Source organism: Oreochromis niloticus, linkage group LG17 (assembly GCF_001858045.2).
Source record: "Oreochromis niloticus isolate F11D_XX linkage group LG17, O_niloticus_UMD_NMBU, whole genome shotgun sequence".
NCBI classification, from domain to species: domain Eukaryota; kingdom Metazoa; phylum Chordata; class Actinopteri; order Cichliformes; family Cichlidae; genus Oreochromis; species Oreochromis niloticus.
Genome location: NC_031981.2, coordinates 37344905 through 37361530, shown reverse-complemented (window position 1 = coordinate 37361530; position 16626 = coordinate 37344905). Strand labels below are relative to the sequence as shown.

General features: G+C 42.4%; 1 protein-coding gene across 2 annotated transcripts in view; it reads right to left on the bottom strand.

The window, feature by feature from the left end:
* slc41a2b (solute carrier family 41 member 2b) overlaps positions 1–14582 on the bottom strand; it is a 36451-nt gene extending 21869 nt beyond the window's left edge. Inside the window, exons 1-8 of one of the 2 annotated variants that reach the window (XM_019347075.2) lie at positions 14430–14582; positions 12845–13486; positions 11596–11703; positions 8372–8443; positions 7660–7804; positions 7357–7503; positions 3594–3741; positions 3025–3104 (exon numbers count right to left, since the gene is read on the bottom strand). In XM_019347075.2, the coding sequence (XP_019202620.1) occupies positions 3025–3104; positions 3594–3741; positions 7357–7503; positions 7660–7804; positions 8372–8443; positions 11596–11703; positions 12845–13387 (1243 nt within the window). In that variant the 5' untranslated portion in view covers positions 13388–13486; positions 14430–14582. Of the gene's footprint in view, positions 1–3024; positions 3105–3593; positions 3742–7356; positions 7504–7659; positions 7805–8371; positions 8444–11595; positions 11704–12844; positions 13487–14303 lie in introns of both variants that reach the window. The other variant, XM_019347076.2, reaches the window with a different exon arrangement.
* Positions 14583–16626: the final 2044 nt, after the last annotated feature.

Sequence of the window (16626 nt, the reverse complement as noted above, 5' to 3'; positions counted from 1 at the left end):
ATGTGGCCTTTGTCTCCTCTGAACGCCATTTTTCTGCCTTCACAGCAGCCCATTGGCCACCAGGAACCTTTACTGCACCAACAAGGCAAGATCCACACCTTCTATCAAAACACAGGGTGACTTCAGGTAGCAAACAACCCTGTAGTTATTTTTTGCAATTTCATTTTCAGTATAACTAAATATGTACAACACATCCCTCCTGACAAAATTATTAACAAGTGTTGTCTCACTACTTAACATTAAATACTGCTAACTTACTCTGAGCAAAGAAAACACCTGCATATACACGTCTTTAAGTTGAGTCACAGCTGCAAAATTGCCAAATCACAACAGCAACACAGAAGTGAACAAAGCCCAAAGTCTAAACTGATCGTAGCAGCGACAGTTCTTTTCCTAATTTAAAGGACAAACCCCGTGATGTGCTTCGTCAGGGCGCTTCGCTACATGTGGAGAAGAGCAGGTTATTACTGAACCTGGCTGTTGATTCATCCCACTTAGCAACACAGTCAGCAAGTGGAGCTCCAGCAAAAGGCTGTGACAGAGGTCATAGAGATGTGGGCACTAAAGACTCTGATTTGCATTAAATGATGTCCATCATAAATAAGTTCTATAAAGCAGTACAGAATCAAAGGTCCAACCCAAAACTAAATGTTTGCTCCAGTGTGAAAGCGATCAGGTGGAGGCTGAGTGTAGCTTGAGGTGTAAAACAAGAACTGCTGTTAGCCAAGTCATCATATTTATAACTGTGCCAAACATGTAAACTATTATATATAAGTTCCCAAATTATGCATTATGGATTTCAGGGAATGTGATCATTCAATAACATCCAAGCCTACATTACAGCCAGAGTGACAACATGCAAAAATTATTACAATCCTTCAGTGACGCCATGTTTTCTGACACAGTTGTTGAACCAAGAAACCGTTTGTGGTTGGGTAGCACAGTGTCACAGGTTAGGGGCTTTATGAGGGTAAATATGTAGCTGTAATGTACCTTTATGAAATCGTGTGTCTGTGAAGCATCACAGAGGTGATCTTAAAAGCCAACAGTAGAAGCTACAGATACAGATGCAGAGGCTTCGCACAGATGCACTGCGTGGTAAAGTAATAAGATGAAAAGAGGAACAGATCAAACAGACTTTGAGAGCAGGTTGGTGGGGCATGGACGCCCAGCTGGCTAGTTCAGGAACGTGCAAGTAAAGAGACGCCTGCATTTAATGTATGGGCCGGACTCCTCGGGTCAGTCTGTCGATCGCTGCCTTTCTCGTTGGTCTCGCAATTGTGTATTTACTTTTGAGATGACTACAGTGCTTCATCAATTCATTTCTGGAAGCAAGAGGAAACTGTTATAACTGAATTTTCAGAAACAGCAGCTATCTACACTTACCTGTGTTAGTATGTACTGCCGAGTCTGATGTCTAAGGCGCAAGGCCTTGAGCGTGACCACATCAAAAGCGGCATATTTTAATTAGTTTGGGCTGTTTAATTAAGTGTTTTTATTTATTTATTTCACTTTTTATCTTAATAATGGTTCAGACATGCAGCCACAACATGAGTAGCCCCAGGGCGTGCCAGTAGCAGCACTCAGACTGGATGTGATGCTTCCTCTCTCATCACAAAAAGAACAATATTAAGCTGGTAACTATCAAATCTATTGTTGAGGACATGAAGCCCATAACGATTATTCCTAAACTGTTCTTGTGCTGGCTTCACAGGTTCAGGTTCAGTTTTGTCTACACAGTATTAGGGGCAGAGACACTGGCTGATTTTAATCATTCATCTTCATCATGCTTCAAATACTAGCTTTGTTTTTCCTTTTTTTAAGGTAAACTCAAACCTGAGACATCAGTAAATCAGGTCAGATGCTTTGGTCTACAACATGTATCTGGTGACCTTTATGTACATTAGTGAAGTAAAGAAAAGCAGAAGAGCAACTAGTCCTCTGGAGCCAATTACAACAGCTGCTATTACAGTAGCAGCTGTGCAGAAACTGCTCATAAACAAAGATGGATGCACACATGAAGTTGAGAGGTGCAGAAACACCAAATATGGACATTTCTGAAAAGGGTGGGTCCTGTCTCTTCAGCTCTAGCAGCATGGACACCTTACTAAGACACTAACTAGGTTTGGTAATAAAAAATACTGCTGGTATTTACAAAGGACTGCATGCAACAGGTGGGAACATTTTTGTAACTGAACTTGTTGCAAATGTATTTCTGAGAGTTCGTTTCAGGTGCAGAATATTAAAGAACTGACTCACTAACATTTGACGCATGAAAAATTACTGCTATTTGCACCAATATTAAACAGAAAAAAAAGCATGCCCCCCCTCCCTGACTGGTTGTGGCAGACGGCTGCTCCTCCCTGAGCCTGGGTCTGCTGGAGGTTTCTTCCTGTTAAAAGGGAGTTTTTCCTTCCTACTGTCACCAAGTGCTTGCTTATGGGGAGGATGGCGTCTGATGGGTGTTGGGTTTTTTTCTCTATTACTGTAGGTGTCTTATAAAGATGCTAGACTAATATTAACACCACTAATTGGGAGGAAGCCGGAGTACCCACGCAAACTCCACACAGAAAGGCTGCAGCCAGGTGGTGGGACCGAACTCAGTGCTAATCACGGCGCCGCTGTGCTGCCTTTACATGTAATACTCACGGTCTCATCCTCATGTGTAAGCAACCGTGTCACACACACACACGGGGACATTCAATATATATACATTCAATATATATTTATATATAAATAAGATGACATGTGATCTGCTATGGTCACCCTACACTGCACAGACACACGACTCCTACACAGAGTGGGTAGGCGTGGGTAGGATGCTGTGTCCTGAAAGAATTAGAGGATGGAAGGAGAAGTGGGATTTCTTCATGTATGTATCTTATAAATCTTGCCAGGATTTAGGAAGCTGTTACTAAAACCTGTCTGGTCTTTAGCCTCTCCGTGTCTGTTCATGCCCCCCCGACACTCAGCAACACCTCTACGCTGCACAGAACAAAAGGAGGAAGCCGTGTCAATACTCACCGTTGATAACGGGGGTGTACACTACAATGCCGGCCAGATTTGGGTCAGACACCGTTTTGTCCAGGATGAGCCCTCCAATGCTGCAGAGCACAACATAATAAGCTCATTAACTCAGGTGTGAGACAAAAGAGAGCATGGAAAGGCATAGGCTCACCTTCATCTAAATGATGTGGACATGTGTGCTTCTCTATAAAAGCTACTAAAATCCTTCATCAGCTGTACTGTACAGAGAGAATGAAGGATTTTTCAATTGTTTTCAGCTGCTGGTGTTCACAGCCCAGCTCTCCCTCCTCTATTAAAGCCTGTGTGGGTCTGTAATATCAGCAGCACTGATGGTTGAGAGGAGAGAGTGAGAGAGAGTGAGCGGGACAATAATTTGCTTCCTACTGGCTCCTCTGTAAGGCCGCCAGGCTCAAGGAGACCTGAGGGTGTATGTGCTCGGATGCTGCAATTTGTTTAGGGGATGAGTCATCATGCAAACCAGACGCTGGGAGGTGCAGACTCGGGATAGCTGTTCTTTTTCCTTCAGAAGACTAAACACACACACACACACACACACACACACACACCTGCTGATGACCATAGCAGTGATGACGGGCTCCCATCCTGAGTAGAGTAGGGTGCGGCTGGCAGGGTGCTTGGAGGAGATGACGATCCACAGCGGAGTCAGACACATGAAGAAGGCCCAAACCAACGACGACACATACGGATAGGAATCTGCAGAGGAGACACACTTGGGTTTCAGTTTCCTGCTCAGGTGAAACTGAGTAACACCTGAAATGTCTCAATGACCCGGGTAAGAAAATCCCAACATGTTGATTCTGTTCATCGCGACGTCCAGATTGTTGGAACATCTGAAATGGTTCAGTACCACAAACAGGACTTTTCTACTTGTGGCTGAGCTGAGCAATGGAAGCCTGAGAGCTACAGACGGATGTCAAATGAAAGGAAAAACCTGAATCGTTGACCCTGTGGTTCCAGTGGAATATCTTCACTGCAACAACAATATTCCCCTCAAGTAAATTTGATGATTATCTCAACCCATCTCATCTCATCTCATCTCATCTATGGGTCTCCCATAGATGAGATGAGATGATCCACCTGTGAGGCAGCACTTTCATCTATATACCAAATAAAAGCTGGAAGAATAAAGTTCAACAGCTCCAAGAGAAAAGAGGAAAAAAGTTGCAGCTAATGTGACGGAAATATTGATACTGTGCTGACTAAAGTTGAGCATGAATGAAAAGCCTCTCTCTGAGACAAAACACGAGCAGTTAGGACAGGACACAGGAGAGGACACTGCCCGTTGGCATCGAGTCCTAAATCCATCCACTAAAACAGAAAATATACACAGAATATTTTCTCTCACTTGCTCTAATAGTAAACGTCTTTGTTGCAACTAAAATATAACACAGTTATTTTGGAGAAGTAATTAGACTAAAGCACCTGCATGAAGCCACCACCAGATGTTTCCAACAGGATCCCATTTCAAGCACTGAATAACTGTCATTAGCAGGCAGTCCCACATTTATTATCTTGATGGTCTAAAGAAAAGAAAGGGCTTGGTGTTCAGCTCAGGATACAACGGGCTCTAGTAGGCCTTGGATTTTAAAATGTGAAGCAGAAACAGATAAACTGAGTCATATATCTGGAGCAGAGCCTTGCCCCAGAGCAGCCTGCCTCTGGAAATGTGACACCAAGTTAACATAGACTAAGTAAGCTGGCTAACAGGGAAAGTCCCAGTTAGACTCTTCTACCTTTTGACGTTGCATGTTCCACTAATCATCTTGCTTCGGTGAATAAACCCACAAGCAAACAATTGATATTCCTGCCCATCCCTGAAGGAATACATTTTGCTAAAACACTCTGCCAGGAAGAGGAACGGAGCAGCTGCCAGCTATCTAAATGGCCCCATTCTTCTAATGCTTGGGAAAGAAATGGTGTTTCCAAATACTGATGATAAGTACAGCCCTGTTTTTAGATGCTAGAAGTTCACCCAGCATGAAGCAGGCAAACAGAAAATAATAACAATAATAGAAGAAAGTGTTTTACTTTCTTGCTGTTAAGAAAACCTGTTTAACAAGAAGGAACCTGCAAAGAGACACGGTGCCAAGGTTACCTGAGCAGGTAGGGACAAAACAAAACAACTGCATTCTTCTTCTGTTATTTCAACTATTTCAAGTCCGACTCACTTCGATCATAGATGATGTGAAGTGGATGAGACTGCAGCATTTCACTGTACTGAAGTCAATGTGAAAAAATATACAGAAAGAGGACATCTGTCATTTAGAGTTGGTGCATATACAGTACAAAGTCCTGCACTATGGCAGTGTCTGTCCCACAACAGACACCTGAGAAAGAGAAGACCCAGACTGATGGATTCTTCCTTATTATCGAAAGGTCAGCCTACAGCATCTTTCACGTAAGCAGTCTTAGTCAACTATAGGCCAAAGTCCAACCTTCATTTGTTAATGTAACTTTTTTACATATTAGGAGATATCCTTTATATTAAAATTGTAGTTCTGCTTCCTGGCACCGGCAGCCTTGTGTCATGGGTGCACACCGTGTTGCATTGAACGATTTTCTGCAGGTTTACATGCAGCCAGCATGTGAGCACTTGAATCTAAACCCCCATCTGTTAATTTGACCTAACACCAATTGTTTTGTGCGATGCATCAACACAACCTGTGCACAAACTCTGGGTCCTGTTCTTGGTGTTAGTGCTTCATCTCACACTCACATTATCCCTGCTTTTATCTATTGTTGAGCCCTCTCAGTATAGCACTGTAACAATCCTGTTGGTTAAAAGCACTCTATAAATAAACTCAAGAGGACTCCACATGATTCCTACAGCTGCAAAGTCTTGCTTGCGTCTCTGCTTGGCTGTTTCCCTCAATGCCTCTAAATGACTCTTGGTTTAGGTTTCTTACGAGAACAGATAGACGTGTGATTTCAATTTTCTTTAGCTGAGAGTAAACTGACTGTTAGTTTGAATTTAGTGTCTGTTTGGCTGGGCTCAAAAACAAGAGAGCCACTGTGAGCGACACAGCCAGACAGCCTCACTGCCCTGCCATGGAAATCTGAAATCTGAAGTGTGTTTAAGAAATTTAGCTCCCAGCACTAACTATTCCTTTCATAATGGAGAACATCTATGCTCGGCAATTAGACCTGACAGGTTCAGTTAGCATGAGATGGTTTCCAAAGGAAAACGCTTCTAATGTGTGCTGTACTGAGTAATACAAGGTGGTGCAGCACAGGTCTGCTGTGACATGAATTAAACATGTGGAATGCACGTCAGGAGGAAGAGAGATGGTCTGTCCTGAAACTGGAGGCTGATATTCTTACAGAGTAAGACAGGAAGGACCTCTGCTGGCCGACTGGGGGAACTGTATGACTCTACAGTACCACATGAAGCTTATTTGAACTGGATATGACTGAATTTCAACATCCACACTCAGACTGAAACACTCTGAGGTGCATTCATGCATGTGATGGCCCACTAATAAATAATCATATGCATGAGGGCTCCTAGGCAGACCCTGTGAGCCCTTTAATGCACATCTCCATACGGTATATCTGCAACTTTATTCCAAATAAAGTACATTTGACATTATCTCTCGTTCTATCAGTAAAGCAACAGCCTAAGAAGATATTCAAAGGAGAATGTTGGTTTAAAAAGTGGGAGGAAAGTGTGGCTGTGGGGGAGGCTGACCCAGGACACGCTGGAGAGATTACATGTCTCAGTCGGGCTCATCTGGGCTTCAGCTGCCAACTCTACAACCCAGCCTTGCATACGCAGCGATGCATCTCCATCTCTGTGTGCAACGAATGCACGGATGGATGTTCACACTGACTTTTACCAGATAAACTGGCACAAGGACTGACATTTTATCATTTCAGCATGCGTCCTGTCAGTGGACAGACAGATAACAGCAAAGACTACTTGGCTGACACAATCCCCTCAGGTGCACAGGTACAATTTCATACACTCTTAAGAATTCGTCATAAAACTAAAAGTGCACACCCTCTGTGCTCTCCAATAATCTTTATTTACGTGCCGATGTTTTCATGATGGGCTCAGGAGCCTGCACAGAGCTCAGTGGAGGCGGAAACTCTCTTAAGAAGTGGCTTCAGAACAGGTGTCCTAATTTTACACTGTACAGTATGAATCAGTAATATATATATGTAATTTTCTTATATGGGCTCTATGAATATAATGAAGAGTAACACACTGTATTAATCAGCCGATTGGCAGACTGTGAAACAAAGCAGGTCCTTGTAATGCAGTCAGAACATGTGCACGTGTAGTAAAGGTAGGAGCTGTTCACCTACCCAGGCACTTGTACAAGCCTTGGCTTATCCAGGCCAGGATCGCCAAGGTTATGAGGTCACCAAAACTGGCTGCAATGGGTGTGGCTACGTTGTCTGGGTTAATCCCCGTCTTCTTCGAGCCCACAATTACCCCCACCATGATGATACCTGAATATGACATCAAGAGGATAAGCACATTACTCACAGCCATCACATTATAGGCAACTGAAACATGAAAATGTACGTGTTAAAAGAGGACTGACGTGAAGCAGCAGCAGTATTACCAGTTTATACTGCACCGTGTCACAGTGTGTGTGTATTTACCCTGCAGCAGGGAGGCTATGAAGGCCGTGGCCACGCTGCTGGAGCAGAGCAAAACAGCGTGGCTCATCTGAAACTTCCCCTCTGGAATCCAACCAAGAACCACGGCTGCTACGGCCGCCAGGAAACCCACAACAGTGGCCTGAACCTGGGGCAGAGGGGCAGGGAGATTATCCAGACTCTCTTATTAGTGACACAAAATGAGCTTTAGCAGCAACATGTGCAGGGCCATTTTTCCCTAACAATTCCTGGTGACACGTTACATGCAGGACGAATAGCTCAGTGTGTAACTTTATCATTACATGCGTCGTGTTGTCGTGTGTTTATCAGAACGTAGGTAGATAATTAACACAGCCTGTACTCGGTCTTACAACACAGTCCAAGATTTTGGTCTGAATAAACACCCACACGGTCCGAACAGTTACCCCCGTGGACCGTATCAATATATATACACTGGACATTAGCCATAGCACTGCATTAATATTATCAAAGATTTACAGTTACATGGTTTTTGTCATGACCAAAAAAGGAAAAAAAACACCTGAGTGAAAGGTGTTTCTAAAAACTGCTCCCATTAAAAAGGAAGAGACTTGATGAAGAACAGAAACTAATAAAACTGCAGCTGGACTCATGCCAATGCAAACAATGGAGGATTGATTCATTTTTTTATGAAAATGTTCTCTCTACAATGAAGACAGCCACCGTGAGCGATTACCTGCTTCAGTGCCAGGTTCCCTATGATTAGATTCCACTTCTCGATGGGAGAATCCATCTTGCCCACATTGACCTGAGTTGGGATGGGAGAGAGTTATTTTACAGAGTAAAGCCTGTATCACAGCCTGTCAGTGACCGCCTGTTGGAAATGCCACTTATTTTCCAGGACTGACACTAAATTGATTAAATGCTACAAACTTGAAATTGGTGCCATTTAATCCTAGTATTTCATATTGTGGTTCCACAAAAGGTTTCCCTGCAAACATCAAAGAATACTAAACTTCCAGATTGTAACAAACAGACTTAAAAATCAACACTAACACAAACACTGGGTCTGGCCTTTTCAGTCATCACACTCTGTAATGTCTCCAACTGAACCATCCCTGCTACACAAACACCCACATTTACTGTTATGAATGTGAAGAAAGCCCTTCATCCCACACCTGATGACATTTACCACAGATGAAGCGCCTTCATGGGTTTATCTCCTTTTTCTGTATGACTGTCTGATCACATGTGTTGTATAACACACACACACATGGGCGCACATGCAAACGCACACACAGTGCTCTTTAAGAATGAGAATATCGTTAGTCATTTTCAACGATGTGTTTTTTCCAGTAACTGGATTAGAATTTAACAAAGATAAATAATCAGAGTCTGTATGCCACTAACAGCTCAGGAATTCTGTCCACAGTGTCGCGACATCTCTCTTCACGAACATTAATAAATTCCCAACCATGTTATAAATGTGACACATAACACAATGGCTGAACAAAATGTTCACACTTTTATAAATACGTCACTCAGACGATGTAAAACTTTCTGACGAATAGCTGAACATGTACACATTGTGTATATATGTAATCATCTTGTGATGTAGACTCACTCATTGTTTGGATGAGTCATGAGAGAAATAAAAAATGTAATCCGATCCATTAAATATCAAAAAAGCACCTCACAAAACTTCCAACACGGCGTAACTCGGCTCATAACCGTAGCAGTCGGAGCAGTGTGCTCACGTGATAGAGCGGCTGTGTGTATTTGTAGCCTCGCTACCAAACCAGCATTTCATCTCCGAGGAAGTTATCCCAGAGAGAAGTAAAGCAAGTGTGTAAGTTCATCTCTGAATGTTTGTAAAGCGTTCCCACGTTAAGCTTAACAACCGATATATGGAGCGACTGCCTCTCTCTCCCTCCCTCTCCTGCTGCTACTTCAATCCTGAAACTGATCAATGATCAGCTGATCGGCTTTTCTGTCGTGAGTCCGTCTCTCTTCTTTGTTTTTGGCCCACTTTGCACCAGAAAGAGGAAACCAGCGGCTGAACAACAGCAGCACGTTTAAGCTTGATAAGCTGTTGTTAGAATGTATTTAATATTACTTTCTAGACCAGGATCCTTTTCTACGTAGCTGACGGCTGGTAACTGTGCAGGGGCGGATCTAGCAAAGTGTAGCCAGGGGGGCCGATAGGGCATGAACAGGGAAAAGGGGGCACAAAGACATACTTTTCTTTCTTATTCTCATTTAAAATGTCGAGCTTTTAATAAATAATTATCCGAATCTTACACCCAAAGTTTTAATCTGATGTAAAATGTATAGAAGTCCATTACTGTATATAGTAACTGTTAAGTCTAATATACCCTAGTAAGCTATAGTACTTTTTCCTTTGGGAAGGTACCATCTGTGCAGTCTGCAATTCTGTTGAAGAAAGATGTTGAATCTATTTAATTATTCTTGAAAAAATAATTTATTTCTGTGCATTTTTTTTCACCCTGCATCAAATTAAAGTTGATTAGTCGATTAAGCATCATGAGGTGGAGGGTGGGGGGTGGTTCCCTATGTTTTTTTTGCTGGGAGTTTGCAACCCTATTAGTTAGGTTGCTTAATATTTCTGCTAAGTACTCTTTAAAATACCAGAATAGGGAGGATGGAGCAGGTTTAAGTTTATTAGATTGATCAGTGTTGCTGAACTATGAAATATTTTGGGTGCAGTGTATTTTTTACATACAGGTATAACAGAATAGCTTTAGTGTTGTTGTTTATTTAAACTGGAGTATGAACTTATACAAAATGCAGCAAGATATTAAAAAAACAGTTTTATTGATTAAAAAACACACTATATCGGATTGATATCGGTATCGGCAGATATCAAATTTATGATATCGGTATCGGACATAAAAAAGTGGTATTGTGCCATCTCTAGTAACAACATATATAAGTCCTCCTGCATATCTCAGCATTCCAAGGCAGAGCAGCTGAGCAGAACAACAGTAACATGAAGACAAACGGTTTTTGGGACACCGCTGAGGAAAATTGGCTCATGCTAAGCTCCACTGTCTATGTTGACACAGTGCTGTGAATGTGGAGCTTGTATGTGGGGAGCAGGGGGCCAACAGGAAGAGCCGAAAACCAACAAAGAGAGAATTCTGCTCAGTCACCTCTTCTACTTGGAGAAACAGGACTGCAACAAGTAAGGTTTATGGACAGAATGAGAGACTGTTTAATGGGACATGGCAGGGTGCAAATACATGCTCACCCTTTTTAGCAGAGCAACAATTCACCGTCTGACTATTTGATCCTGGCTGCAACAGCCTCTCCCAACTCCCTGTCAGCAAACTCCTCCTAACTCCTGATTCCAACTGTTTCTAAAACACTTTAAGTAATTTTTAGGTGAAAACGTCCAAAGTCACTCTAACAGTTGGGCACATAAGCCTGTTGTGTTCACTGCACAGTGTAGACGACACTGGAGCTATAATTACAGACTGGGCTGGATGATGAACACCTAATCACAGTTAGAGGCTCACTCTGTGGAGATGAGTCACGACCACAAAAACATGATGCAACTATGTACACAAACACACAGTGACATCACTGTACTATCAGTGATCCTGTAACAGCAGCTACAAGGACGAGGAAACAACAAACACGCAGGACAAAGCAGCATGACGTCTGATTACAACAACATCGAATGTGAAGACGGAAATAATAGTGACACAGCTCTCAAAATCACAAGTACATAAAAAAGAAAGAATGACAGTTCTTCAGTTAAAGTGCTGTTTACTAGTACCATACGGGTCATGCATATAGAAGCAATTGTGTTGGCGTATTACTTAGAGTGGAAAGGGCTACAGAGTGAGTGAGTGAGTGAGTGAGTGAGTGAGTGAGTGAGTGTGTGTGTGTGTGTGTGTGTGTGTGTGTGTCTGTCTGTCTGTCTGTCTGTCTCACCGCTGTGGACAGCCTCGAGGCCAAAGTCATCTCCAGGTTTCCCTTGAGGCCGAGCAGAGCAGGTACCAGGATGAAGATCTCTGTGATGTACTGGAACGCCTCCCAGTGCTGCAGACACCACAAAGTCACTTGGTTTTTTTGGCTATCACTAAACTTCAGCTGACATCTGCAGTTACATGTTGTGCTTTCATTCAGGATAAGGCGAACTGGGGATTTGCATAATTTAGCTGTGAAGCAGTGAAGTAAATCCAGCAGCACCCACAGACTGGTCAGTCACTTTTCTTTTAAAGGTTCGTAATTCTGTAAAATGTTGCCAACAGGGATAACGTGTGACTGCTGTAATGTTAGCTGAGCAAAGCATGAAACTCTTCTCTTCACTCCTTACTGACTTCCCAGAGCAAAGCTTTCACGTTCGTAGGAAGGACACAGAGGTACACATTTGGAGTGCGACCAGCACTCTTTCAGCTCGTTTGCACACTGTTCCAGCGTCTGACAGATGGTTTGTAATCACCCAAAAAATGTAAATGTGCAGAAACGGGTTGCAGGCAGGACCACGCTCGAGTGAAAATATAAAAAAACAACTCTGCATTTCTACGAGGAAGTAAAAATCTTCAATACATTTGCAAAGTAATACTGAAATAAAAACTACGGTTTAGAAATTGCTTGATCTGGTTGTGCTGCTTCTGTCAGCTTTTCAGGGCAGAAATTACACTAGAAGGAGAAACAGAGGTCCACGTCTCCAACCTGGGACTCATTCCACTTCTATGTAAAATAACCTGCTAACAAACGTGCACCTTAAACATGTGATATGACAGAGTGCAGTTAACAAAGCTCTTACAGAGCGTCCTTGTGAGATTATAGTCATATCAATCTTGGTTGCTAGTATATAACCCAAGGAAGGTTTGGATAATGTGATCATTACTAGTCAGCATTACAGGTCACAACAGTGACGTGAATAACTACTGATTCATAGTTGTATTTAGTTTCTTTTTCCTTCTCAGCCAACACTGTCCTTTTACTGTAGCCTGATGGGATTGGGTAACAATTTTATTTCTATTAACAGGTACTTTCAAATGTAGGCTTACAGCCCAACACTTCCCAGCATTGGTAACTTTGTTGCAGTTGTGCTACTTTGTTCCACCATCACAGAAAGCGAAACTGAACAATACCCATATCTGTAATAAACTTGAATGAGCCTTTAATCCCAGCCTGCCTTGACTGGTTTAATAATGCTGGTTGCTCAATTTACCTGCACAATATCCAGCACCATTCCAGCTGATACGGTTCCAAATCCGGCTAGAAGGAAAGGCACCAAAATCTGAAATGCCATAGCCAGCGCTGACTCCTTTGGCATATTCTGCGTGTTCGATCCCAGCCCTTCCTCCTCCTCCTCTTCCTCCTCCCCATCTGCCTCTTCTCCTGAGAGCCTCTTCTCAGTGAGCATAGGCTCTGTCTCCGAGCAGTCTCCATCGCCACAGTCTGATAAAGTCAAAGAGGCCCGAGAGGCCCGGTCCAGAACCCGTCTTCCTTCTATATGAGACGTCTCCTGTCTGTACCCGTTCTGGAGCGAGTTGGCCTCAGATTTAGCTCCAAGGTCCACCATGGCCAGCCGCTCCTCCTGAAGTTTGGTGTAACCAGTAGGGACCATGGTCTGGAAAATGGAGGCGATCCACCCCGGGGAAACAGGTTTCAGGGAGAGACCGTTCCACCCGCCACCTGCTCCACTCATGCGCACTGTGAGACTAGAGCCAAGAGACTCCCCTATAGCTCCTTGTAGGCTTTGAATGCTCATGATGTGGTCTAGGGCTCCAGTGTCTCATCTCCTGTCATCCGGTCTCAGGGTTGTGTCCAGGCAACGAGCGGTAGAAACGAGCTTCAGGGATTCATCAGCCTAAAGAAAACACGCACGAAATGAAATGAGAAGAGGAAATATCTGCTAGCTGCTGATATGTATAAGATGATACAACAATAAGTGATAAAGAGGAACAAACTGTTCTTAAAGTGGAAATGCAGAGAAACAAGAGGTGACTGTCACTTTAAAACCAAAAGCGTACGTGTCATATCTGTGACATATCAGTGATTGACTGGCCCATCACAGATACATCAGTACCAGCATCACTGCTCACCTGAACACCACTTTCCAAATGACTTTTACCAGTTAGATGATTAAAGAAATTAACAGGAACAGCTGAGAAGCATCCCAAAGAGCACCGGAAATACAATTCACCCGTGTTCCTTTCATTTATGTCTCGTTTGAAGTGATGATGATGAATATAGAAAATAGAAGTTAGCTGCTAGTACCACTGCTGTGGGCTGACAGAAACTACATCCGAGCTACACCGAGCTGCTTCTTTAAATGTACCAACCGAGGATGTTCACAAAAGTTCTCCCATAATTTGCTGCTGTTCTGGTGCCTCCAATGTCTGCTTGCGCTTTAAACCAGTTTATCTGCGTTTCGTTGGTAAAAATGTTCTTGAGACGACAGTTTCCATACTTTTTTAATTGCCACTGTTCAGGCCTGCCTATCGTGTAATTATTACCACCATCCTATTCAGTGCCGTCTTACACCGCAGCTGGCATTCATGGATCATTTTGCCAAACAGGAACAAAACAAACAGGCTGTTTATAGTCGCCACATAACACGGAAATGCTGCTAGCTAGCTGTGCAGGAATCAAAACAGTAGAAGGCACGTCGGCTGCCTACTTACCCAACGTTAAACGTAAACCGGGAGAATACGGTGGCCAGAGTTAGCCAGTAATTACAAAAGTAGATAGGATATGTATAACTCTTCAGTGCTAAAGATTATTATTACTGTTTTTTATCCTTGACACACCTTTTTACTGTGAAGAAATTCCAGCCAGAAGAGATGCCAGTCCTTTCCTCTGACAGCTAGCCAGCCAGAGAGCCGCGTCAGAGCGAAACTGGCCAACCAAGATCGTCTGTGCAAGACGACGAGCGACTCCGTTTGAAAATAACGCCTGGTTACCAGAAGTGATAAATCCGGGTTGACCTGATTACAGATCCAAAGACATAGTATGTCCGACAGATGGGCTGGTTTTCCTCACATCTATATTAAGTAATGCACTTCGAATCTTCGACTACATTATGACTGCATTAACATTACTGTTATAGAATAAAACATCAGCTGCTTCATCGGATTAGAACAAAACTTTCAGATATAATTTTCATTGTATTACGCACATAGTTTTTTTTTTTTTTAAATAAAGGTAAGATGAGTCTATCAGCTGGAGAATTTAAACTTGATAGTCTCGGTCCACATCTGGAGGATGTGCGTTATATTTTACACCTAACGCTGTGTAAACGCCACAGTTCATCCCAAACACCAGGGGGCGCTGTATAACTCATAAAACAAACTTTGCCCCTACCTTTCACACGGATGCGGATTTCGACCCCCCCCCCCCCAAAAAAAACACATGTGGAGGAAAACATTATCGTGTCCTCTCTAAATCTAAAATGGAATTAAACGTAAAGAAAACGAGCTCACAGGCGTTGCTGTCGTGTGGTAACGGAGGAGGTTTGGATGCTTTTTACTTCTTTCTGTTTTGTCAAAATGTCAGGAGAGTTGGAGTCGGAAGAAGTTAACTACAGACGCTAAACTGCACATTCGTACAGGAAAGCCAGCTTCTGTATCAGCCAGTATTTTGTTGTTAATACTAACTGTCTGTCACAGTTTTACTATTTGAATATATGTAAGCAGCTACATGGAATAATGAAAACTACACGTTTAGTTCAATCATCACCAACGTCATATAAACAAAGTTATATCCTTTTACATGAAGCTTTACAAACACTGTCCTAAAATACTGCGGTCGTTACTTTGACTTCAGGCTCTCTAACTTGGCTGCCATAGTTATCGTGCAGAGCGCTGAGGCCTGCTGAGTGTGAGTTCGTCTTATCCGGGTAACTTTAGTGCCACAGTTCAGTGTTGTGGCTCTGCAGGTCATGTTGGGACCTACTGTAACTGTGTGTGGGGATTTAATTGAAACGCAGACTACCTTTATAACAAATAAAACCTAGCTTAGATTAATGGAAGTTAAAACAAAGTCCACGGATCACGTGTTTACAGTGTGGGGGAAAAAACATTTTTGCTTACTTATAAATAAACCAACATTTTTATGGTAGTTTCATTAATTTAATGTAGAGAGACATGCCAGCCACAAAACCAGAAACAGACACCACAGTGGATAAAAGTGACTTATTTCACTCAATGGCGTGTAAATCAGGTTATAATTAGTGTGAATGCTTGAAAAGCATTCAAAGTATTGTTGTTGTAATCTTTATTATTCCGTTTTATATATTCCGTACGTTTTTTGGCATCTAACTCCTTCAACACCGTTCAACTTAGAAAAACCATTCAAACACCATTCGATTCCTCTTCTTTTGGACATTACTACTTCTATTTTTCTCACTTTTAACTTTTATATTTTTTAAATTATTCAACTTTATTCAACAAAAAATTATAACGGATTTCAATGGGGAGACCCTTCAAATTCTCATTCAACTTACTCCTCTTCCAACTCTATCTACTTTGACATACGTTGACCTAGAGCCAACGCTCAGAGATTTGAATTTTTTGAATTGTGTTGCTCAAAGTAGAGGGATAACCTTCTAACTGACCCATAGAAACACATTGTATTTTTAGTCAGGAGTTTGTCTCAACAGCAGGAACGACCCCACTTTTTAAATTGCTTCTGTCATCACATTTTTGACACCACGAGGATAAAAGAGACACTGTTGTGTAGAACAATTCCTTGGGATCCTCATAGTTCAAAAGCTGTTTTGATGGGAGTTAGGGTCTTGGATTTAGATGCAGTTTTTCAACAGGTGCACCAAGGCAGATTTGACAGGGTTTTGCCTAGGGCTGTTCGATATAACGATATATATCGGATGACGATATAAAAACGTCTATCGTTTCATTTTACGCTATCGTTTGTTTCGTGGTGTCGCAAAATAAACTGTTTACGGCAATATTTTTTCATTATTTTGATGGTCACTGTAGTGGCTATATT